Source organism: Cupressus sempervirens, chromosome 11 (assembly GCF_028749045.1).
Source record: "Cupressus sempervirens isolate cs-2001-9-10 chromosome 11, ASM2874904v1, whole genome shotgun sequence".
Lineage (NCBI taxonomy): Eukaryota > Viridiplantae > Streptophyta > Pinopsida > Cupressales > Cupressaceae > Cupressus > Cupressus sempervirens.
This window is the reverse complement of record NC_143128.1, coordinates 823,071,725-823,098,938: the sequence shown is the minus strand read 5'-3', so window position 1 is coordinate 823,098,938 and position 27,214 is coordinate 823,071,725. Positions and strand designations below refer to the sequence as shown.

Sequence of the window (27,214 nt, the reverse complement as noted above, 5' to 3'; positions counted from 1 at the left end):
ATTAACAGTTGTGAAGAAGTGATGCAATCAGATTCGAGAGATTTCGCTACTTCACAAGTTTGAAATAACCATTTTCTTTAATTTTGGGAAGGTTTGAACATAGTTAGTATGCAGTCATCACTACTTCATTGTGGTTAGTGAAAGGAGGTAGTGAGTAGTTGTGAAGTGGTGAATAAGAGGAATTGCAAGGTCGCAAGCTAACAATCATTCAAGACATTTAAAGCTGCAGAAAGGTGAAAAGCATTTGATAGTTAAAGAAATAAGTTTTTGCACCACTGCACTATTCATCCATGAATGAAGATGTTAGGTTGGGAAGCTATGAAATGATATAATAGTTAGTGAATCACATCATGGCATCTGGTAAAGGTATCATATGAATGGAAATTGTGAACAAGTGATAAGGATTAAGACAAAAAGGTTGATAGGTTTTAATTGTGATCTTTGATTCAAGATAGATAGTGAGAATTCAAAAATGTAGTGATTGCTGAGATATGAAATACAAGTTTTGGCACCAAGGTGATTATTACAGATTAGAGAGGAATATGAATCATTTAGAGGGTTTCTAACTATTTCTACTTTCTTTCTCTGATGTATCAAAATTGTAACTGATGACTACTAGATTTTTGAGCCTTTCAAGTTCTCTGTTAATGTAACTTACAAATTTATAACTAGCCAAGAATCCTAAGAGGGGGCCTATATATGTAATTTTTCTAAGTTAATAGAAAGGATCAAAAAGTTTCAAACATTTTATCCCCCCTGTAGTAGAGGCCATTGAGTGGGAATTGATAGGTGTATGGAATGAAGGATTAGATTAATGTTTGCAACTAGGTAATATGATGTTTTAATTCCACTTAGAACTAGCATGCCTAGGCTTCTTTCATTGTATCTGTCAGATGAGCTAACATACATGTAGATTGGTCTTTCTAGAATTGTAGGAAAAGTACTTGCGAAGCTACTAGTATTTTGACTAATTAGAATGTTAGTGAAATGTTAGTAGTGTGGGTAGTTAGAATGTTATCTTTCATAGGTATTTCTTCTCTTTTCCAGAGCTGCATAAGATCCTGCATTTGTGATGTGAAGTTAGGATTGAAGTGTGTTGGGATTTTTGGTGCAGAGCACTCCTTGGGAACATTCCTTTTTCATCATCTTGGCATTGGAGGACAAAGCATGGCTGATAGAATAGGTGGTATCAACTCTACATCATATGTAGACATTTTTCCATCTGCAATCTAATCATGGTCTATGAAGATCTTCTTTGCAATGTAATTGGAGTGTTTCCTTCAAGGAGGCTTGAAGCTAGTTTGAGTTTAAAATAGGATTTTAATAAACATTTGCCCACTTGTAAAGATACATAGTCCTATTTGGTAGTTTATAAACCAAGGACTCATGTGACCTATAGGGCTAATAGCATTAGGTGTTTTGAATAAGTCTTATATAGCCTTAAAAGGCTCTAGGCATTTCTAAGATTAGGTTAGGAATGTTTTAAAGTAGTTTGGAAGCAAAAAGTTGCTTATCGGCAAGATGCAACAAAAGTTGCTGTCAACTTTTCAAAAGTTGCTCAACAACAATTAGCAACTTTTGCAAATAATGGTTAAATCAGTTAGAAACTGATCCCAAGGTGGTTGATCGGTATAGGCATGGTATTTAAGTCATATTCCACCTTCCCAAAAGAAGAGAGGGAAATTGTAAGGATTTTGATTGCATTAATACAAAAACTCTCAGTTTTCGTGGTAAAATCTCTGGGTTTTTGAATTCTGCACGTGCTGTACGGAAGAGTATCTGCAAACAAATGCATGGATTCGAAACCTTGGTGTGTTAGCAAACTTTTTCAAGTGGTTTGAAGGTTTTTTGGTGAAGGGAGTCGATAGTTATTGCATTTTGTTCTCAAACAGCCACCAAACCCTCCCTTTAGCAAGGGTTTTGTGCAAATGGGAAAATAGAGTGCACCTATTTGACCTCAAGGGCACAAAACCCAATGAATCTACAAGCTTACATGTTGTTCTTTCATTCTCTAGAATTAGGATCAATTTCAATGGTGAGAGCACATTTTGCATGCAAGCCCTAGTTCAAGTCTAGTTGTTGGTTTGAACTAGGATTTAGTAACTGTATGGAAATCAGAAGGAATTTGATTGAATAAATTGCAACCAAGGGTAGAAGTTGTTGAGATAAACATTCCTTGAGGTCGCCCAATCATTTCTTTCCATCCATGAACCCATTTCCGTACTGCTCCTTTGTAAACCAAGCCTAATTGGGCCCATTAGGTCTGTGTGCATAGGAGAGGTTCTGTAGTGCAGGAGTGGATTGGGAATTTGATTTTTGGGGGATTGATAGAGTGGGATAAAGGGTATCTGAAACCCTAATTTGTTTGACAAGTTGTTTGGAGAATTTTGGATTTGTTGCAGGAAAATAGGGTATGGAGACCTAGTAGGACAATTAGGTGAGTTGTGGATTTTGGTGTTGCAAAAGTTGGAGAACCCAAATTGTGGGTTATTTGCAGTGTGGGGGAACATTTGGAGGTGTCCCAATCATTGTCTTGTGTTGTGGAGTGCTAGAAGTTGCAGAAGCACTAAAAGGCCTAAATCAGGGATTTAGTCCCTAAAGGAAAATTGGAGACAAAGCTGGATTGAGCCTTCCAAGCATTGCGAGATTGTCCAAACCTTGGAGAAAGGGTTGTTGCAGAGCTTGGTGGATCCTTAAAGTGATCCTAGACTTGGAGAGTAAAATTGTGGCTTGTGTAAGTCCTAAGGACAACTTAGGCCAAATTTGGTTATTCCGCTTGCCACTCTGCATCAGGTGGTATCAGAGCAGCAGGAAGACCTTGGTGAGTGGTTTGTTCATCAAAAATGTTGGATGGAGAAGATGGAGAGAGGGAGATCCCATTGAGGATCACCAATATTGAACTAGCCAAGTTGGTGAAAGAACAAATGGCTGAAAGTAGGGCAGTCAGGGAAGAGAATAGAAACATGAGGAGAGAGCTTGAAAAGCTCCAAGGCAAATTGAGAAAGGGTAATGATTATGAGTCAGAAGGAGAAGAAGTTGAGAGAGATACTTATGGAAGTGAGATTCCATTGGAGCAAAGACCACTTCTTCAAGCTTTGGAGAGAGTGGGTGCAAAAGGGGGTGACATCCCTATGTTTTATGGCCGGTTGAATCTAGATGAGTGCCTGGATTGGATAGAGGCACTAGACAATCACTTTGAATGTGATTATATCCCTGCTAGTCAAAGGGTGAAGATTGCCAAAGCCAAGTTGAAGGGGCCAGCCCTTACTTGGTGGAACTTTGTTCAAAATGAAAGGTTGGATGAGGGCAAGGAACCCATTTCAACATGGAAAAGGATGAAGGCTGAAGTGAAGAAGCAATTTGTACCGGAGGATTATGAAGTCCTCATAAATCAAAGACTACAAAACCTAAAGCAAAGGGACATGGATGTGAGTGGTTACACTCAAGAATTCCATAACTTGACCCTAAGAGCAAAGGTAAATGAATCAAGCAAACAAAAGTTGGCAAGGTATGTTAATGGCTTAAAGTTTAGCATACAAGATGAACTTACATTGATCAATTTAGAATCTGTCCACCAATGTTTCAATATTGCATTAAAAATAGAAGAAAAATTGAAGAGGAGAAGTGAAAATAATAAGGGAAGAGTAAGTAATTCATTTAGAGGTAGAGGGGGCAGATTTCAAGGTAGAAATAATGCTGAAACTAGGAACCATGAACCAGACACTAGTCAAAGAGGCTCCTTTAGGGGTAGGAGACCCAATAGGAACCAAGGAGGAGGCAATGGGAGAGGAAGAGGAGGTCAAGTGTTCACAGGTAGATGTTTTACATGTAACGAAATCGGGCATCAGTCATTCAGGTGTCCTCAAAAAGGTGGAGAATCCAGTAAACCTATGGATAGGAGAATCAATCTGTTGCAAGAAGAAGAGGATGGGCAAAGCATCTCATCCTATCACACCACAACCTCCAGACCTGCTGATGCTGAACATGGAGAGTGCCTCATGATGCAAAGGACACTTTTGAAGGTACCACAACCTGCAGATCCACCACAGAGAAGATCATTATTCAGGACAAATTGCAAGGTAAAAGGAAAGGTATGCAAGTTGATAGTTGATTCAGGTTCAACAGATAATATAGCCTCTAGAGAAATGGTTAACAAGTTAAAATTGCAAACAATTCCTCACCCTTATCCATATAAGGCTTCATGGTTAACAAAGGACAATCATACCTTAGTGAATGAGCAGGTTTGGGTTGAATTCACATTGGGTGAATATGCTAACAGAATTTTATGTGATGTGACTAATATGGATGCATGCCACCTCTTGCTTGGGAGGCCATGGCAATATGATGTCAATGCAAAACATGATGGGCATACAAATGTGTACACTATTGTGAAAGATGGAGTCAAGTACACAGTGAATCCACTACCGGATGATGGCAAGATGGACCATATGGTAAGTAGTATTGCATTGGTTGGTGAAAAGGAATTTTTGCAATCCTTAAAAGTGAAAGATACTCCTTGTTTTGCAATTGTGACTAAATCTAAGAATGATGTGTCAAACAAAGTAATATTGGATCATGGTTTAAGTGAAGTGGAACCTAGAGAGGTTAGGGAATTGTTAAACAAATACCATGGGATTGTGGCAGGCAGTTCACCTTCTACTTTACCACCAAAAAGGGAAATCAGTCATTGTATAGACCTAATACCAGGGGCTACACTACCCAATAAGGCTGCCTATAAGTTAACCCCGGAAAAAAATGAAGAGATAGCTAGACAAATTGAGGATTTGTTGTCTAAAGGCTTGATTAGGAAAAGTGTTAGCCCATGTGCAGTCCCTGCTGTGTTAGCACCAAAGAAAGAGGGCACTTGGAGGCTGTGTGTGGATTCAAGGGCTATAAACAAGATAACAATAAGGTATAGGTTTCCCATGCCTAGGATGGAAGACCTTCTTGATTGCCTAGGAGGGGCAAAGTTTTATTCTAAGATAGACTTGAAAAGTGGATACCATCAAATCAGGGTAAGAGAAGGGGATGAGTGGAAAACAGCCTTTAAAACCAATGAGGGACTCTATGAATGGCTTGTCATGCCATTTGGATTGTCAAATGCACCAAGCACCTTTATGAGGCTCATGAATGAGGTCCTCAAACCCTTTCTCAACAAGTTTGTGGTTGTATACTTAGATGATATCCTAATTTTCAGTAAGGATAAAGAAGAACACCTAAAACACATAGATCTTGTATTGCAAAGACTTCATGAGGAAGAATTGAAAATAAACCTTGAAAAGTGCACCTTTGATAAACAAGAATTCATTTTTCTTGGATTTGTCATTTCTAAGGATTGTTTGAAGATGGACCCCACTAAAATTGAGGCTATCATGCATTGGCCTACACCCACAAGTCCAAGTGAAGTGAAGAGTTTCCATGGTCTATGCAACTTTTATAGGAAATTTATTAAGAATTTTAGTGGAATCTCTGCTCCGATGATTGACACAATAAAAGGTGGAAAGAAATGTAATTTTGTGTGGACACAAGCAGCCTAAGAGGCATTTGAACTCCTAAAACAAAGAATTGCCCAAGGACCTGTTTTAACATTTCCTGATTTTAACAAAGTGTTTATAGTTGAATGTGATGCCAGCACCAAAGCTATTGGAGGGGTACTAAGTCAAGAGGGCAGACCAATTGCCTTTTTCAGTGAGAAATTAAATGAGGCTAAACAGAAGTATTCAGTCTATGATTTAGAGTTATATGCAATGGTGCAATCTTTGAAGAGATGGAGGCATTACTTACTTCCTAAAGAATTCATTGTTTTCACTGATAACCAGGCTTTAAGTTTCTTGAACAGGCAGGATAAATTGAACCAGAGGCATATCAAATGGATGGAGTTTATGCAGTCATATACCTTCTCCATTAAGCACAAGAAGGGGGTCATCAACAAGGTTGCTGATGCCTTGAGTAGGAGGAACCTCATGATCCAATCAATTGACCTTGAAAGTGTGGGTATTGATGCCATGAAGGACATGTACCCTCAAGATGAAGATTTTAAAGAGATCTACAAGGTTTGCCAAGACATGGGAGATAGATACCATTCTGGTTTTGCAGACTATTTGATTCAAGAGGGCTTATTGTTCAAAGGAGGGCAACTATGTGTACCAAGGGGTTCATATAGAGAAAATATAATTAAGGAGAAGCATTATGGAGGTATGTCAGGTCACTTTGGTTTAGACAAGACCTTGGAATAGGTAAAAAGATTTTACCATTGGCCCAAATTGCAATCTGATGTTAGGAAGTTTGTAGATAGTTGCATAATCTGTCAAAAAGCAAAGGGTCATGCTTCAAATGCAGGTTTATACACTCCATTACCCATTCCTTGCAAGCCATGGGATTCAATAAGTATGGACTTTGTCTTGGGTTTGCCAAAAACAAGGGCAGGAAATGACAGTGTATTTGTTGTTGTTGACAGATTTTCTAAAATGGCTCACTTCATTCCTTGCAGAACCACACATGATGCCTCTCATATTGCAGGGCTTTTCTTTAAGCAGGTTGTAAGACTACATGGTCTTCCTAGATCTATTATTTCAGACAGAGACTCCAAGTTCCTTGGCCATTTTTGGAGGACACTATGGAAAAGGCTTGGAACTAATTTGAACTTCTCATCTGCTTATCACCCACAGTCTGATGGGCAAACAGAGGTCACAAATAGATCATTGGGGAACTTGCTAAGATGTCTCTCACAACAGCATGGAGGATCATGGGACTCTATCCTACCACAAGCCGAATATGCCTATAATGACTCAGTCAATAGAAGCACTGGATTGACACCATTTCAGATTGTCTATGGGGAGCATCCAAGAGGTGTATTAGAACTAAGAGACATCAATCACCTTGATAGAAAGAGTGCCCAAGCACAAGACTTTGCCCAAGTGATGAAGGACATTCAGCAGCAGGTGAAGCACAAGTTGGAAAGGACTGCAGACAAATACAAAAATTAGGCCAATAAGAAAAGAAGAGACCTCCAATTCAAGGTAGGTGACTTAGTGATGGTGCACCTTAAAAAGGAAAGATTTCCTAAAGGGAAATATACCAAATTGATGATGAAGAAGGCAGGGCCATTCAGAATTTTGCAAAGATGTGGCAACAATGCATACAAAATTGAAGTACCTCTAGATGTTGGTCTTTCCCCAATATTTAATGTATCAGATTTATATGCATATAAAGAACCTACTGACATTTGTGATGCAGGTACAGATTTAGACAATAAAGGTGATGATTCTCAATTGCCCAAAGCACATAAACCTCAGATTGAATGTATCCTTGATAAGAAGGTGACTAAACAAACTAGGAGAGCAACATACTATGCATACCTGGTCAAATGGACTGGGTTACCTGCTGAAGATGCCACATGGATGACAAAGGCTGAAATAGAGAAGGCAGGTTTTGTTTTTGACACTATCCCAACTCAAGGGACTTGAGTTTTTTTCAGAGAGGGGTAGTATGGTGCAGAGCACTCCTTGGGAACATTCCTTCTTCATCATCTTGGCATTGGAGGACAAAGCATGGCTGATAGAATAGGTGGTATCAACTCTACATCATATGTAGACATTTTTCCATCTGCAATCTAATCATGGTCTATGAAGATCTTCTTTGCAATGTAATTGGAGTGTTTCCTTCAAGGAGGCTTGAAGCTAGTTTGAGTTTAAAATAGGATTTTAATAAACATTTGCCCACTTGTAAAGGTACATAGTCCTATTTGGTAGTTTATAAACCAAGGACTCATGTGACCTATAGGGCTAATAGCATTAGGTGTTTTGAATAAGTCTTATATAGCCTTAAAAGGCTCTAGGCATGTCTAAGATTAGGTTAGGAATGTTTTAAAGTAGTTTGGAAGCAAAAAGTTGCTTATCGGCAAGATGCAACAAAAGTTGCTGTCAACTTTTCAAAAGTTGCTCAGCAACAATTAGCAACTTTTGCAAATAATGGTTAAATCAGTTAGAAACTGATCCCAAGGTGGTTGATCGGTATAGGCATGGTATTTAAGTCATATTCCACCTTCCCAAAAGAAGAGAGGGAAATTGTAAGGATTTTGATTGCATTAATACAAAAACTCTCAGTTTTCGTGGTAAAAACTCTAGTTTTTGAATTCTGCACGTGCTGTACGGAAGAGTATCTGCAAAAAAATGTGTGGATTCGAAACCTTGGTGTGTTAGCAAACTTTTGCAAGTGGTTTGAAGGTTTTTTGGTGAAGGGAGTTGATAGTTATTGCATTTTGTTCTCAAACAGCCACCAAACCCTCCCTTTAGCAAGGGTTTTGTGCAAATGGGCAAATAGACTGCACCTATTTGACCTCAAGGGCACAAAACCCAATGAATCTGCAAGCTTACATGTTGTTCTTTCATTCTCTAGAATTAGGATCAATTTCAATGGTGAGAGCACATTTTGCATGCAAGCCCTAGTTCAAGTCTAGGTGTTGGTTTGAACTAGGATTTAGTAACTGTATGGAAATCAGAAGGAATTTGATTGAATAAATTGCAACCAAGGGCAGAAGTTGTTGAGATAAACATTCCTTGAGGTCGCCCAATCATTTCTTTCCATCCATGAACCCATTTCCGTACTACTCCTTTGTAAACCAAGCCTAATTGGGCCCATTAGGTCTGTGTGCATAGGAGAGGTTCTATAGTGCAGGAGTGGATTGGGAATTTGATTTTTGGGGGATTGATAGAGTGGGATAAAGGGTATCTGAAACCCTAATTTGTTTGACAAGTTGTTTGGAGAATTTTGGATTTGTTGCAGGAAAATAGGGTATGGAGACCTAGTAGGACAATTAGGTGAGTTGTGGATTTTGGTGTTGCAGAAGTTGGAGAACCCAAATTGTGGGTTATTTGCAGTGTGGGGGAACATTTGGAGGTGTCCCAATCATTTTCTTGTGTTGTGGAGTGCTAGAAGTTGCAGAAGCACTAAAAGGCCTAAATCAGGGATTTAGTCCCTAAAGGCAAATTGGAGACAAAGCTGGATTGAGCCTTCCAAGCATTGCGAGATTGTCCAAACCTTGGAGAAAGGGTTGTTGCAGAGCTTGGTGGATCCTTAAAGTGATCCTAGACTTGGAGAGTAAAATTGTGGGTTGTGTAAGTCCTAAGGACAACTTAGGCCAAATTTGGTTATTCTGCTTGCCACTCTGTATCAATTTTTCCACTGGGTAACCTTAATTGGTCTGAGAGCCACTTAGGGCCATGGATGTTCTTCTTCCATAACATCTCCTTGCATCATATAGTCTTAGATGAACTTAGGAGTAGAGCTAGTGTTAGACCTAAAACCTTCCTTGGGTTGATTATGTCTATGAGTAATCTAGCTAGGTTAAGGGAATGTGCCCCCCTCCCCCCATTTAATCAATTTAAAACATAATTCATCATACATCTTGCATACAAGGGATTTGTACCCTCCAATTCAGGGATTAGTGACATAGGAGTGCACTAATCTAATCTATTGTAGATAGCTTGTTTCTCACAATCTTGGGCATAAGGAGTCAAGGTGAGGGAAAATTTGTTGACAAACAATTTTTGGCGAATCAGCTGGAGAAACCTAAATGAATCTCTAGCTATCAAATAATTCTACTGAGGACAAATCCTAATAGGATCTTTGTTATCTCAAGATCTGTATTCCCCTATGTTTTAAAATTATCCTATATGTTTAGGATTGGTGACTCTATATAATGACCATGCCTAATGGTAAGAAGATGGTCAGGTCTAGACTTGACCCTACCCTTGAAGACCTCTATAGATGGAGTGACCCTTTGCTTCATCAACTTTATAACAAATATCATAAGTGCACATTTTACATTGATAGTCAGAGACTTTGGCATTAGGTTTGTGCTAGGTATCATGAGATAGAATACTAGGTTGAGCATAATATACAAGAATTGACAAAGGAGATGGAAGAAATAAAGAAAGAACTACTAGCTAGAGCTAATTCCCCTCTACTTGTATGTACTTTTACTCCTATAGAAGAAGGAGATCCTACTCCTCTTTGTGAAAAAGATGAATGTTCTGGCATGCACCTAGAAGGAGAAGTCTCACTTTCGACCAAGACAAATAAAGAAAAGGGATATTCCTAATGTGAAAATTGAGAAAAGGCCAAGATTTGAGCCTACTCTCAAAGAATTCCATACAATAGATGACAAGGTGTTTCAAAAGATCTTATTCAATTTTTCAAAGAGTTTTAGCAAAGGGGATAACCCTAGAATAGGGAAGATATGGAATTACCTCTACAATCATTTCCATAAATTAAAAGATTTGCAAGAATACGATAGTAAGATTTTGAGGCCAAAGCAACCAATGGTACTTAAGCATGAAGAATTGCCAATGAAGCCCCCTATGTCTACCTCAATTAATAGAAAATCGGTAAACCCTTCTGATGCTAAAGAAGGAGACAACAAGTCTTCATTAGATTCTTCTAATGAAGAAAATGTCAGTTCAAGAAAAGATAGTTATCATTTTATTCCAAAGAATCCATCTCATTTGGAGGTGAGATGTCAATGGTAGTCAAAAATTTAAGCAAAGAGGAGCAACCCGTGAAGGAAGCCTACCAGTGTGAAGAAGAACTTTAGGAAGAAAATGTAACATCATTCCTTGGTAAGGATCTCTCTCATGATATAATTTTAATTAAAGAAAGGTGTCCTCAAGTTATTGACTATCATCCTATGGAAGATTAAACTCTAAGTTTGGACATGGCCCTTCTTTATGATGAAGAGGAAAATATTTTTTGTGGATACTTGTCATCCCTTAGAATCGACGAGTCCTTTCAAAATGACCTAGGTATGGAACTAAAACCTAAAGAAAGGTTGTTAGTTTGTGAATCTCCTTCTTTGTGTTATGTGACTAGTTTAAATTTTTGAACTAATGATGATACATTAGAGGATGGAAAGGATGAAAATAAATGTGTATATGAGGATGACCGCATTCTCCAAAATAGTGTAGTTGATAACCATACAATAGCTAATCCTATACTTGAAGGGATGTCATTATTTGTCCTAAACTATGAAGCTAAACTCCATGAGGAGAAAAATGAGGGCCAAGACCTTTCTGGCCATATGAGGTACGTCACTTATATTGAAGGTAGTCATCAATATCTTCCTTCTAGCACTAAAGACCATCATTTGCAAAACACTATTAAAATCCCCAAGGAAGATGAAGTGGTTTACAAAGGCATGGTTATTTGGACCTAAATGGACATATAACCAACTCTTACATATAGTCAAAGAATTGTGTGGAGTCCTGCTACTACCATTCATAGGAGTAATGTTAAGAAAACAATGTCAACTGTAGAGGAAGGGCTCCTATTTTTCCCAACTGGTCAATGGCTTCACATAAGAACTCTTATTACTAGTTTCATAAGGTGAGATCCTTCTCACCTTCGTATATAGTTATCTATTAAGTTGTGTGTTTTCCCATTTTCCAGTGTAGGTGTCTTTCCTTGCTTTCTTTCTTTCTATCTATTTCTTTTCCTACTGTGTTGGTTGTTCTACTTCTCCACCACCCAAATGCATAGCATCTCCTTGTGTTACTTAAGACTCTACAACCCAATGGACTAGGAATTGATCTTTTCTATTTGGTATTTTCTATAATAAAAGAAGTAGGTAGTTTGTTGTTGTGTTTATGTTTGTCAAGCTTTTTGTGAAACTAAATATTGCTAGGCTCCTTCCCAGGCACTAATATGCCTAGTTCCCTAGATAGAGCTAGTTGTTGCCATTATTTCATTCCCCTATATTTTTCAAAATTTTTTGATTAGGGTTGAGTCAATGTGATGTCATGTTTGTGTCTAGATTTCCTTTAAGGAACTTCTCTTCTCATATATCCTTTTATGTGCACCTAGGTGGGCATTCAAAATCAATCTAATGCATTTGTTCATATTAGGTGATTAGGAAAGGGAGGTAAGTCCATACATTTTCTAGATGAGAGGGAAGTTTTTTTGAAACCCTAATACTTTGATCATGTGTTCATAGTGAAGATAGGATGTATTCAAAAGAGAGATCACACTACATTCAGAGCAGATGGCAACTAAAAGTATTTGGATTGAAGCCCAAGACCAAGATGCCTATCACAAGAAAATCATGGAAACTAGAGAAGTCAATTTGGATGCAAGAGAAGTAGTTAAATCCTTAGAAATGGTGAAAGAACCTTTTCAAAGGTAGTATGAATCTCTTTGAAATCTAATCGATGGCTTATATTTAATCCATGCAAATACATTACAAAGATGAAAAGTTAAATGGTTTAGAGATTAAGTCCATATCGTTAGATAAAGATCAAATTGATGGATGGTGTTTTAAGATGGAATTGTAATGGCCCTTAGAAATGCATCTTCCCAGCCATTACATCTTAGCAGATCAATGCTTATCGCATGTTCACTAGTGATTAAAGGTAACCTAGAGTTAACATGGCGAAGCAGTGAAAGCTAGTGATCACATCATTATAGGCAGTTAAAGATGACCTGAGGTTAGCATTGTGATAGAGTGAAAATCATGTGTTTTTATCTTTGCAAAGAGTTAAGAATAACCTATGGTTAAAGTAGTGAAATAAAAAAAATCTTATATTCACTGACTCATAGGGTTAGTTGATGAGTTAAGATTTCAAGTTACAAAGCAACGATAAAGAGATAAAGTGATAAAGTTTGAACACTTGTACCATGGCTAATAGTATAAATTAATCATGATTTAAGGCTATGAAGTAGTGAAAGCTGAAGATTGCATCATCAAAGATGGTAATGTAGTTAAGGGATTTCAAGTTGTGAAGTTATGAAGTGAAGAAACTATCAATCAAAATAGTCATCACAACATCACAAGAGATAAAGATGTTAAGTGATTAACAGTTGTGAAAAAGTGATACAGTCAGATTGAAGATATTTTGCAACTTCACAAGTTTGAAATAAGAATTAGCTTTAATGTTGTGAAGGTGTGAACATGGTTAGTATGCAGTCATCACTACTTCATTGTGGTTAGTGAAAGGAGGCATTGAGTAGTTGCGAAGTGGTGAATAAGAGGAATTGCAAGGTTGCGAGCTAACAATCATTCAAGACATATGAAGCTGTAAAAAGGCAAAAAGCATTTGATGGTTAAAGAAATAAGTTTTCACACCATCACACTGTTCATCCATGAATGAATTTGTTAGGCTATGAAGTTGTGAAATGATATAATAGTTAGTGAATCACATCATGGCATCTGGTAAAGGTATCATATGAATGGAAATTTTGAACAAGTGATAAGGATTAAGATGAAAAGGTTGCTAGGTTTTAATTGTGATATTTGACTCAAGATAGATAGTGAGAATTCAAACCTGTAGCGACCGTTGAGATATGAAATACAAATTTTGGCACCAAGGTAACTATTACAGATCAGAGAGGAATATGAACCATTTTGAGGGTTTCTAACTATTTCTACTTTCTTTCTCTAATGTATCAAAATTATAACTGATGACTATTGGATTTCTTAACCTTTCAAGTTCTATGTTAATGTAACTTACAAATCTATAACTAGCCAAGAACCCTAAGGGGGCCTATATATGTAATTTTTCTAAGTTAATAGAAAGGATCAACAAGTTTCATGCATTTTATCCCCCTATAGTAGAGACTATTGAGTGAGGATCGAGAGGTGTACAAAATGAAGGATTAGATTGATGTTTGCAACTAGGTAATATGATGTTTTAATTCCACTTAGAACTAGCATGCCTAGGTTTCTTTCATTATATCCTTTAGCTAAGCTAACATATATGTAGATTAGTCTTTTTGGAATCGTAGGACAAGTACTTTTGAAGCTACTAGTATTTTGACTAATTAGAATGTTAGTACAGTGTTAGTAGTATGGGTAGTTAGAGTGCTATCTTTCATAGGTATTTCTACTCTTTTTCAGAGCTGCATAAGATCCTACATTTTTGTTGTGAAGTTAGGATTGAAGTGTGTTGGGAGTTTGACATTGGGTAACCTTAATTGGTTTGAAAGCCACTTAGGGCCATGGATGTTCTTCTTCCATTATATATCATTGCATCCCATAGGCTTAGATTCATTTAGGAGTAGAGTTAGTGTTAGACCTAAAACCTCCCCTAGGTTGGTTATGTCTATGAGTAATCTAGTTAGCCTCTTCTACTCTTAGGTTAAGAGCATACCCCCCTCCCCCCATTTTAATAAATTAAAAACATAATTCTTTGCACATATTGCATATAGGGGAGTTTTACCCTCCAATTTAGGGATTTGTGACATAGGAGTGCTCTATTCCAATTTGTTTTAGATAGCTTGTTTCTCACAATATTGGGCATAAGGAGTCAAGGTAAAGCCAATTCAAGGTGAGGGATAAACTGTTTACCAACATTAGTCAACCCTATTATTTCCAAGACTCTATGGATAAATAAAATATGCAACTAAGACAAGAATGCAAAAAAAATTACTAGACCTAATAGGTTGAATTGACTAGCACAACAAAACTTTCTAGACCATCAATTCGACTTTTCTCTTTCTTTGGGATAAGTGTAACTAGAATTATAAAACTTGCTAATCATTCTACTCTCTTTATTCTCCTCTTTTTCTTGCATGGATCATGTAGTGTAGCACAACTTACTCGATTATTATATTCATGGTCTCTCTCTTCTCTCTATGCTCTCATATCTTTCTAGTGGGTTAGACCATTTATTTTTGTCTTTTATTTATTGATTCTCTTTCCCTTTGTGTTTGACCAATCATTATTATGCATTAGCTTTCTAAATATGATTCTATAATTTGTTCAATTTTTTCTTGATTAATGTTTTGTCAACTAATGTATTTGGAATTTGTTTTTGATGTATTAAATAGCATCCAAAAAGGGAGGTTGACCCCAAGTTTAAGAGTAGTTCATCCTATTCCTTTTCTAAACATTTAAAAAAACCCATCTTGACAAGAAATATTGAAATCCCTCCTACTAATAGTACTAATAAAATTAAGCATAATATCTAACTAACTAAACCAAAAAACATAGTAGAAACTCATACTACAAGTGCTACTATACTTCTAGCAGTATTTCAAATTATACATAATAGCCTCATTGGGCATAGATTTTATAAAATAACAAAGCATATCAAAAAAAAATTAAAAAACACAAGGGCTAGATCCCATCATTGTCTCCTGGGTCATTCTTAATAGTCTTTTCTTCCTCCTTCATAGGTTTGTCTAGCAGGGCTTTAAAATAGTCATCCACTAGGAAGATGTAGAGAGAGTCAGTAGCTTCATTTTATTTTCCCACATCCTTCTTCACATTATTGACCTACAAAAGATATAGAGTTGTGGGCACTAAATGCATAACCTTAGTAGTGTCCTCAGCAAGGGTCTCAAATTTCCTTGACATGGTCGCCTGGTTATCCACAAGCTCGTGCAGGGATTTCTCTAGCCTATTGGTGTAGGAGAACCTAGGCAGGATAAGTGTGAAACCTAGGTATTTCATTATTTTTGTCTTGTAGTGATGCTATCCATATCACTAGTCCAATAATCTAGGTGGTCCTTACGTGTGTTTAGGAGACTTGGCAAGACCCAAAGTGACCAAGTTGCTAGAAGTTGTTGAATATTATCAACTAGGTGACTTAGGTCCTATAAAGGCTAAAATGGTCTAGAAGGGTTCCAATGGCTTTGAATAGTTTATTTGAAGTCATTTTATTCATATTATATGTCTACTTGGTCTTTGTGCCAAATTTGGAGGTCTAACTCCATGTAGAACAAAAGTTGCTAAAATGTTGTCATGTTGGATCCAATGAAGGTTGCAATGTTTGATCAAAAGCCATGATCTACCCTGTGAAAGGTCTTCCCTGTTAAAGGCTTACAAGATTTTTAGGCCTTACACTATTAAAGGATTCCAACATCCTATTAGGAGTGTGCCTGATTAAAGGGCTTTAACTTACAATGAAGTAAGAATCTTGTTAAAGGATTTGTAATAGCATATTAGGACTACTCTATTAAGATATTTAACTGATTCACCTACTAAAATGTATCAACAATGATCCTTTGATTATCACTCTACTACTAGATAACATATCACCTCTTTCCTGATGTGTACTTGATCCTCTTTGATTAGATGTATCACTTATGTCCTCTAACTCCTTTCCTTTGTTCTCTTCTAACTAATTCTGCAATGTATCTCAATTCACAACTTCTTAGCCATCATGAATTCTCTCTTCTCACATTTCACTCTTACATCTTTTAGGGTTTTTCCTCCTTAAGAAGACCTAGGTGACTTAGGATTAGGTATGAATCAATAATTTTGATTCACCCATTTTTCCACTTAAAACATCCCTTCAAATTGATTGCTTGCATGTACTGCATAGAGATCTGCAATATAAATTAGTCTTTATCATCTTAGAATAAAAAAATCCTTAAGTCAACTCAAAAATGGTTTACATAGAAGTTTGTGTCATTACAAAAAACTATGTCCAAAACTATCTACTTGGAATTTGAAGTGTCTGATGCTCAGAATCCACGGTATTTTCAATGTTGTAACTTGGCCTCTAAATGACTCAGAATCCATTAATCACTCAACATTTGAATGACTCAACATATACTATCTTCTCAGCACTTGAGTGACTTGGAACATACTATTTATCTAACAACTTATGCACAACATACACTACTTATTTGACATGAACTAAGAAAATGACTTAACTATGTTGTCACTCATATTTCAAAACCAAACTGAGATTAAAAATGTATTCTTTAGCTTGCGATGAAGTGTGAACACCTCCTTTTCTTGTCACTTTGATATTGTCAAGTGCATTGTCAACAACAAGGAGCTTGAAAACATCTTCAACTATGCCAAGTACAACTACTGAAACCTTGTTTTGCTATATTTTGTAATGTGCTAATCATGCTTCTTCTTTTTTTGTTTGCTGGATTTTATACTCATGGACTTATTTTTTGCACTAATAGACATGCCTATAGTTGATAGAAAAATAGAGAACAATACTATTGAAGCTGAACCATTTCTTGGAGCAGCCTATGTGACTAGTACTAGTTCATTTGCAGGGACACTATTGCTAAACAAGAAAACTATGTTTCAATTAAAATTATGAAAGCTTCTAGGTGCTTTAAATTTTTTTTTATTTCTAGTGTAATTGTAGTTCATTTGTACATAACTCATTTTGGATTAATAATCATATTGTATTTTTGTAGGAAATGATGTTTTCTATGATCATCTTTTTCAAGGGACATTGAAGCTATTTAGACCCACCATACGTAAAAGGTAAATAGTTTCATATCATTGCTACAATATTTTTCTTTTCTTCCATTTATTGTACTATACTAAATTTATTTATCTAAAAAATTTATTTTTTTAAAGGGTGGAATGAATAGGTTCTTGAATTAAAATATCAACTCATTACATCTTTTAAGGACCTTTTTGGAAAAAAAACATTTTTGGCTATGCCCTACTTCTCGAAAGAGCACCCAAATATATAAAGACTATGAGGGACCAATATATAAGGGGTCTAAAGGATAATCCAAAGTATGACCATCCTCCTATGATTCCATGGATGGAGTGGAATTAAATAATAGAACATGCAAAATAGAAAAGGTTGCATGGTCAAACAAATGAACTAGAAAACGGAAAAAAAAGGTATGTCATGATAGTATTAAGTAGAATGTAGTCATGCACTAATTAGTGATATTTTTAAATATATAATCTAACATATTTCAAATTTTTTATAAACTTTAGAACACATCAATGGCTATAAAGGTGAGACTAGAAAAGGTTGGCCAACACAAACTTGGTTCCGATGGCTATATGAATCTTTAGTCTCAACTTGTAAGTAGAAGCAATGGAATTTCATATTTAAAAAATTTATATAATGTTACAAACAATTTTTTTTAATCAAATAATGCATAAAAAAATGAAAATATTAAGAAAAAAATATAGGGCACATAATTCAATGTAGAGCCCATGGATGAAGATAAAAAAATTACCTTGAGGGAAGGCTATAAAGTTGTGGCTACAAGCCTATGCCAAGAATCTAAAAGCCATACCCAAGAATTTGGTGCACCAAATGAAACATAGGTAAATTGGTCAAATGAAAAGTAAATCAAATTGAATAGTTGAGAAATTTCCTTTTTAGTGTTAGTTTCCAACATAAATTGACTGCATAACAATGTGCATAGCATTTCACTGTAGCTTCATATTCTATCACAGAACCTATGCATGATGAAGGTCATGATGTGCATCATAGTAGTGGAGGTATTAATTTTCTATTGGAAATTAATTATGCAATTATGAATAAAATTTAATATCTTCAATTGCAATTTGATGTATAACCTTTTTTTGAATATTTTAGAGCATGTTGAACATCATGGTGGAGTGGAGCATGTTCCAAGTGTTCAACATGTTGAGCTGATGGCATATCAAAATGTTATTGTACATGATGTGGCATTATTAGATAAGAAAAATACATTTTATGTTCTACTAGTTAATTAAATACTAGTATCATTTAAAAAAAGAAAAAGAAAATGCCAATTTAACCCATTTACTTGTTATTGCAACAAAGCCCCCTTTAGTGTAAGAGCCTCCTACTCCTCAGACTAAGAGGAGGCATCATAATTTGACATTACATGTGCCACAAGAGGAGGATAATGAAGAAGATATTGATGCTCCTATCAGCCTTTACCTTAAGAGAGCTAAGAAAAACAAAAAGAAGAAATAATTTTTTTTAAATGCTCTTTGATTGAATGTTATGTGATTGTATTGATTGAATGTTATAGTTCATAAATGGATGGATAAATGAATGAAGTATGTAGTTAGATAATAATGGGGGGTTTAGATTGATGTTACGGGGAGGGAGGTGAGGCTAGATGAGCTTCCACCTTCACATGGTTGGCCTTGTTGAGTAGAGAATAGTAAAGTAGTCTAGAAATCAAGTGAATCTCAAACTAACAAACCTTAATTAATTAATCAATTTCATTCAAAATCTTTACCAATTGCCCCATTTTGGATCTTGCAGCTAGATCTAGGATTGACATTGATGTGGTTGTTGACAATAATCAAATGAAAATAATGGTGAGTAGATTAGTATGTATTTTACTTTGTTTTATTGTTTTGATTAGGGTTTCATTTTATTTATAGTTGTTTCAAATACAAGATCCACATTAAAAAGTACAAATATAGTATTGTTCAACCACTACATTAAATTTTGATGAACAGATTAGTATAAATTTTACTGTGTTCGACTATTTCATTTTATTTATAGTTGGTGCAAATACAAGATCCACATTAAAAAGTACAAATATAGTACTATTCAACCACTACATTAAATTTTTATGTGTAGATCAGTATGAATTTTACTCTATTTGATTGTTTCATTTTATTTATAGTTGGTGCAAATACAATATCCACATAAAATAAGTATGCATATAGTAGTTTTGTTCTTTCTTTGTAATAGTTTTGATTGTTTTCTCTAAAAAATATTTCTCAATACTTTTTATATCCCTCAAGAATCCATATCTCCCTATTAAAAAAAATTATTAGAAGAAAATAACCATTGAGAAAAGTAGGGTTGTATTGAAAAACTTGTTCCATGATTTCCAATACTTAGAATGCAAGACTATAGATAGTAATAGCATAAATGAAGTACATCTAGACTTAAATTCAATTTGGAAGTTCCCTCAATAAGGGTCTATAACTAAATTATTCAATGTTCATTGTATTCTTAGATTTACAAAGTTGCATACAACATATGATTGACAAAATTTGGAATGAATGTGAATAGCAAAAGCACTAAATTATACAGACTCTAGACCCTCACACCACATCATGGAAATCCTTATATAAAGTATTGCAACAAGCTTTAGATAAAGGATTGCAACTATATTCCTACATTGCTTAGTCATTGTCAAAAAATGCTATAGCCTTTATATCAGCAATGACTTCCTAGATGGTAATATCAGTATTCACATTTGGCCATGTGGCATCCCTAAATACATCCAACTCTTAAAGGTATTTATTCCATTTGGTATTAGTTAGTGCTTTCAATTATCTAGTAACCTTGCTCATGTCTAACTCAACTCTAAATAGAAAGTCAATCCTGTCATAGAAAGTTGTTACATCTATCTCATTATTGCAATAGGCCACAAATTGTGGATGTCTCAAAATATCCTCAAAAGAGGAAGACCACACCTGCCATTCCTTTATAACACCATTACAAAATAGAATAGTAGGAAAAAAAATTGGAATCCCCATGGGAATTTTCTTCATCTTACCATGTATTAATTGTATTTTTCCTAAGAAAAACTAATGCAATTCTTTCACCTTGTTAATTATCTTTCTTGCATTAATAATTATTGCCTTGGGTATTTCCTTCTTTTGGGGTAACAGGGGAACCAAGCTATCAAAGAATTGTGTATATGGTTCCCATGTTGTGAATAAAGGGGATAGATGGGCTAATACTTCCAAGCATTGGAATTTAGCTCTTTGCAAATAAATGTAGTTGCTATGCATATTTTGTGATACAATTTGTAGGGCACCCATCTTGTGCATCATCAAGCTCTTAATTGTCTTGATCTCTACCTCCTTGGCACCATCCCATTCATCTATATCTAGATCTTCTAACCCTCTCCTACATTTTCTACATTGGCTTCTATTTGGGCTTCCTAGTCTCTCACCTCTATGACAGGCCTTGTAACAATTCTAAGGCTTCTTATGTCTTCTTCTAAGGAAGCTGCCCTCTATTCTAGGACATAAGTCCTCTTTACTTCTTCCTCATACTTCTTCCTAGAATTAATGTATATTTTGTACTTTTGATAAATTTGTTCTTCTGACATATCCATTTTTCTCTTCCCCATATATGATGTTGTGTTATGTAGATTATGGATTTGATCATTGGATATAGTTATAACATACCTTTTCATGCAATGTTATAATGCTATTTTGAGAGCCTAAAAACTACCAAAATACCATCATAATGTTGAAATACCTCCATTTTTTGAAACCCTCATCCTTACACACATTTGGTGAAATCCTCCATCCTTTGGAAGCTTGAGCACAACATGAGCATACATCCCCTCCTATCAAGGAAAAATCCATTGCATCATGTGTTATACCATTAGGAGCCTACCATTCTTGGTTTTCTTCCTTTCGTGGTGATAACAATCAGTCCTATCATAAGTGTTTTCCATTTTTAGTATTAATAACGCTTTTAATAGATTAGTTTTCAATTTGCAATACTAGATAATAGGTGATGCATTTTGGCACACCTTGTGGGACCCCACATTTGGGTCAATCTAATTAGTTTTGAAAAAAAAATTATGAACTAACCAAAATAACCTTGTTTTCTTGTGGGGTTTTGTAGGAAGTTTGCTAATATTGTTGCAAGTACACAGGTTAATCTTTGGGGAATGCACTCCCAGCCATCTAAACATTTTAATTTAAACCACTTCAGAAAACCTTTTGTTCACAATCTCGCGACTGCGGGATTGAATCTATAAACTTTTGAGACCATGAACCCGCGATCGTGAGTTTGTAGTTTGCCACATTCCATCTTTTTCATGTGTCCTCAAACTATCTTTGCATCCCCATCAAATTTTTACCCATAGGAATGCCAGAATCTTCTTGCGAGATTGTTGCATTTACCTGTGGGAATGCTGCCATAGTTAGTCAAACCATAGAATCCAACTTTAACTATTGACCAATCAAACTCGTTGAAAAACTTGTCTACAGGAACACTGATAAAACCTCCCATGAGATTTCCTGCTCACAGGAATGCTCTCTATTTTCCAACCTGTGGTCTATTTTTTTCCTTTTTCACCAATTCCTATACCTTGATCCCACAATTTCTAGCCTAATTCCCACAACCGCTGGATTGCTGCCTAAACTCGTGGGTTTTTGAATTTGATTTTTTTTCAAAAAAATTGACTTTTTCCTATTGCAGGTATTATTGGGAGCATAACACTAACAATTTCATTGTAGGTTTTTACTACCATAATTATCTTTTTAAGGCTTAAAATCAAACAAATCACTTGTTTTCTTGGAATGAATGATTAGATCTTTTAGGGCATCTTGCTTCAATTGGAATGTTTGAAATAGCTTAAGTAAAAAACTCACTCTTGAATGAAAAAGGCTTAAAATTAATCAATGTGATGAACATTTCATTTTAAGTGTTAAAGAACATTATGTGCAAACACTTCGAATTTGGGGCTTAAAATAAACTTCATTCAATCTTGAATGCCTTAAAAGTTAAAATGTTCTTATTCATTCCTCTTTAAAGCTTTCACATTCAATTTCCACTTTTTTGACTTGATTTATTTTTATTGATGGCATTGTCAAGTTGGAACAGACCATTGAATGATTAAACACGTGTCTTCAAATCATAAAATAGAGCACTAAAGCATCCAAATAGTAATGAATCCAATGTCTTGCATGTTTTGAGATTGTGCATTTTAGCACATCTTGACCTTCTCTCTTTTCATGCAAAGTAAGACCTTAAAATGTGTGACGCATGTACCAAAGTTGTTAGCAAGACCATCTGCAACAACTTAGGAGTTCTTCTAGTGAGTTCATCCACCTCTAGGAAATGCTTCTCCTTTGGGGAGAAGCTCAAACTAGTAAAAATTTTGGTCGGTATATAAATGAGGGGAAAGTTAAACTTTCTTGCTCCATCATTCAAGTTTAGGTGGTGTGTTTCTAGGGGTAGCCTGAGGTGGGAAAACTTTTCCTTGATTCCAGCATGTCTAGAATAGATTCTTAAGTGGATCACATACGTAAAAACCATTTGAAGGACTCCACAAACCCATTTACAACCCTTTTAGTCAAAAGTATCTCACTTTTTTCCATGGTATGTTCATTCATGGTGTAAGGGAAACAACATCCCTCAAGATTAATCACCATTGTGCTCCCCTGGTAGAGGCATAAGGCCACTTGGGTTTCATCTCCAAGGGTCATAGTTCTCACAGAATGGGAACTTCTATTTGTCATGCCTTGAAGATTCTTTGACGTGTATCATTTGTTGATTGACTCTTGTATCAACTCACCTCTTCGATGAGAGGGACATATTACATTAGAATTAGGAGACATCAAGTTGTGGGCCATTTAATAGCATATTGCAATAAAAAAATATGATCTTAGGGATAAAGTGTGTGTTTGAACTATTTTATTTGTGATCAAGACCTGTGAAAAAATTTTGTTGAACATACACAATTTAGTGGTTACTATCAAAAAAAAATTTCTAAAGAGATCATCTATTTGTCTTTCTCAAATTTGCTTTGTCCTTTGAGAAACTATTTTCTCATAAAAATCCTCAAATTAGAGAAAAAATTTCACCTTTGTCATTTCAAACAATAGTTGTTAGCAAGTCCATTCACAACAACTATTTGTCTTGTTGGTCCACTTTGTCCCTTTGTCTAAAAAGTTATACTTATTCCCTCAAAAACACAACAAAATTACTAAGTACATCCTAGTTACGAATCCTCTTTCCTTGGTCTAAAGTTTTGCTCTTTTCAAAATACCTTTGCTATCTATCCTACTTGATCGAAAATATCACATCTTGTCTTTGAAAAAACCCATTTTCTCATATGAAAAATTGTTGTTAGCAAGTCCATTCCCAACAAAATTTTCATCTTGGTTTATCTTTACTTATACTTAAAACCCACAAAATACCCTACAAAATCTAGTTGCAAATAACCCTTTTGCCATTTATTCAAAAAAGTTGCTCTTGCTAAACTATCCTTGCTATCTATCCTACTTGACCAAAAATATCACATTTTGTCCTTACCAAGGAGATCGTTAACAAGGTTCATCCATATCACATCCTAAAATTTAGGCTTGTCATACTTCACTCAAACTTTCTCATTGTTATCAAGCCCTTAGCTATTTCTCAATTGATTTGTGTTTCCAACCCAAGGTCCAAAAAGGTATACTTAGCGTAGTCAATACCTCTAAAACCCCACAATTGTGATCAAAATCCCTTGGAAATATCTCATGTTAGACCATCCCAAGACTAAGTTTAAAAAGGCTAAGCTTTCACAAATACTATTTTACAAGGAAATAGAAGCAGAGCAAAAGAAAAACACCCCCAACCTGAGGATTGCCAAACTAGATCAAATTGAGAAAGACGGTATAGAGGTAGCATTACAAATTGAGTGGGACTACAAAATCTAGAACTTAACTCTTTGATGTGGTGTTAATCAGAGCCTTATCAACAACTCTACTATTACTCATTCTTATTAGGTCCTTCCTTTTTCCACACACACATGCGCACTTATAGATTTGGTCTCTCATTTCAAAATCCCACTATCACACACAAACATTTAGAAATAGGATCACCTCCTCTCATCTTAGATTTCCAAAAAATAATCCTCCTAATGCATTCTTAAACCCTAGCATCTCCAACTATTTCCTCACTTAGAAACATTTAGCATCATATATTCACCATCCTAGTTATCCTTGAAACTCAACATTTTCTAGAAATAGGTTATCATTTGTGCCCCACACCACCTTGAGCCAAAGGTTAGGGCCACACATTTCATATCCCCATCACATTTCCACACTCATATTTTAGGGAAGCACAATCTCTTACACTTAGCACCATATCATTTAGACCCCTCAAATATTATATATATCTAGCATCATCCCTTTTTGCATTGTCATCCTTAAGAAAATCATCCTTTCATGCCACCCACCGCATGTTTTGGCAAGAACACATGGAAAAAGAAGGACATGGATCCTAGTCATATTAGTAATACATCTCAAGCTCAATTGTACCCTATAGTTTCCATGATTCCATCAATTCCACCACCACAAATTCTAGAAGAGCCAAGATCCTTCATAGATATTGAGACATTCATGAACCAACCTGGTCACGCTACCATTGTAAATGCCGTCATAGATCAAAACAAGGAAACCATCATGGAAATTTTCTCAAGGGACAATGTTGGTGCCTTTGAGTTTGGGTGTCCACCCCCCATTAACATAAAAAATCCTACTCACCCTTTGTTTAGATGGCAACCACCTCAGGTAGAACCAATAGACCCAAATATACCCTAAACCCAGGTGTCTGTTCCCATTCCACAAAACACCCATCCCACTCTCACTCAACCCTTAGTGCATTCTACATCCCAACCAACCCCAAGTATACTATCTACATCTGCCTCCACTACTCATTTTCCTACCCCACCAAATCCTCCATTTGCATCCAACAACACTACCTTTTCGCTTCCAACCCACATCACATCTAGTCCATTTACTACTCAAATATCGCCACTAGGGTCCAATACCTCATCTTCCATCCTACCTAACATCACTATCAACCCCTTTGTATCCAAATCTCTTTAGCCACATTTCCTTTAGGACCTTGGAATGGTGCTATGATGTAGGGCCCTATCACTAGTCTTCCCCCTAGCACTACAACCATATCCGCACCACAAGCACTTTCATCCACCACTTCACATAGCTATTCATTACCACCCCTTACCAATTATTTCTCTATTCCACCTTTAGGCAATAGAAAAACCACCCCACCATTGCAATTCCCTATGATGAATACTCTCTTGCAAATTAATTACCTTATGCCTATTCATTATTAGACATACTCTCAAGTATGAGCACAACCTACATATATTGGACATGGTATCTAGTCCCAAAGAAAGGTGTAGACATTACCAACATTACCACCCTTTTAGCCATAGCCTCCACACCAACAGTGTGCTCTAGTACCCACACAAAACTATCTCATAGGGCAGAAACCACATAGTTACCTTCCACACCAAACATCTCCTCAGCAGACGCAGCAATATGCACAACCCACATTCCAACAACCCATAGCATCCACCCCACTAGTTGTGCAACCTATTTTTCCATAGATGCCATATGGAAACCAAGGTTTTCCATATCAACCTTCAGATCTTGGCATGTATCCTACATTGGGGGCACTTGGATTGGGGGCACTCGCTCCCCCACCTGTAAACTTTGAATGGGAAGTGATGAAAATTTTTCTTAAGGCCCTCAAAGATGGGTCAGACTCCAAAACTTTCAAGTTTGAGAATGATTACCCATACCCATTTGACAAGACCATCATGATGACACCATTTCCTAAACATTTTGAGATCCCCAAGTTTGACAAATTTAGGGGGAAAACCTGATCTAGTCACACATGTTAAGGAATTCTATATGCATTGTTAGGAGGTAGCCTATAATGATGTGTTCCTCATGTGGCTCTTTCCCAAAATTTTAGGAGGCCCAGCCTTAGAATGGTTCTGTTGTATCCCTCAAGGCACTATTAAAACCTTTGCAAATCTTTCTGAATCCTTTGTGGCTCAATACACCCATCTTTTTGAAACTGAGGGAAAAGTCTTGCAGAATATTTGCAACACTAGAAATTCCTCAAAACCAAGATTTCTTGTACCATCCCTGAGCATCATCTTGTGAAAATGTTCATAAATAATGCACACCCTATTCTCGCCCATCATATGGTTATGAACTATTTTCAAACATACAAAGACATTAAGGAAAAGGGGATGGGACTTGAACAAGGCCTCATTAAGGATGGTGTTATTATACTTTACAAGGAAAACATCCAAGACCAAGGTCACAACAATGACAAAACCTAATATTGGGACAAAAACAAAAACATGGTGACAGATGGTGCCACCGACACCCAACAAGTTCATATCATTGGGGTGGCTACCAATGTTCATACCACATTTTGTTAGCAAAAACCCTATTAGCAGAAACCCCATATGTACCACTAGCCACCCATATAGACCAATCAGCAAATACCTACTCATCATAACCAAACCAATGTTATCACACTTTTGGCAAGTACTAAACCCTGTGTTCAGAGGCAACCACACACATACACCCCATTGGGGAAGCCTCTTGATGCAATCTTTGAAAAATTGGCCAAAGATAACCTTGTTTGGTACCCACAAACACACCTTTTTGAGCCTAATTAGTCTAGAGCATCCTAGTAAAAGGATAATGAGTACTGTAAATTCCTTTGTGTCAAAGGACATGCTACCCTTAAATGCATGCAACTCAAGGATTATGTCTAGGAGCTCACTGACTAGAAGGAAATCATAGTGGGAGCACAAAATTCACCTAATGTAGGATTAATGATGTATCAAAATGCTTTCCCTCCTCATAACACAAACCTAGGAAAAGCACCTGCAAACCCTCCTATCAACAAACTGAATAATACTCAAAGAAAACAAGGACATAACTGAGACAAGTCTCAAAACTATACCTTGACAT

General features: G+C 36.2%; 2 protein-coding genes across 2 annotated transcripts; both read left to right on the top strand.

Moving 5' to 3' along the window:
* Positions 1–2,924: 2,924 nt before the first annotated feature.
* LOC149532089 (uncharacterized) lies at positions 2,925–6,986 on the top strand. The gene is made up of 4 exons (XM_089808427.1): positions 2,925–3,508; positions 3,857–4,912; positions 5,633–6,195; positions 6,340–6,986. Exons 1-4 carry the CDS (start codon positions 2,925–2,927, stop codon positions 6,984–6,986), a joined length of 2,850 nt encoding a protein of 949 aa, XP_089664553.1.
* Positions 6,987–7,034: 48 nt separating this feature from the next.
* Positions 7,035–7,466, top strand: LOC149532088 (uncharacterized). Its single transcript, XM_089808426.1, has one exon. The coding sequence runs from the start codon at positions 7,035–7,037 to the stop codon at positions 7,464–7,466; it is 432 nt and encodes a 143-aa protein (XP_089664552.1).
* The last annotated feature ends 19,748 nt before the right edge of the window (positions 7,467–27,214 follow it).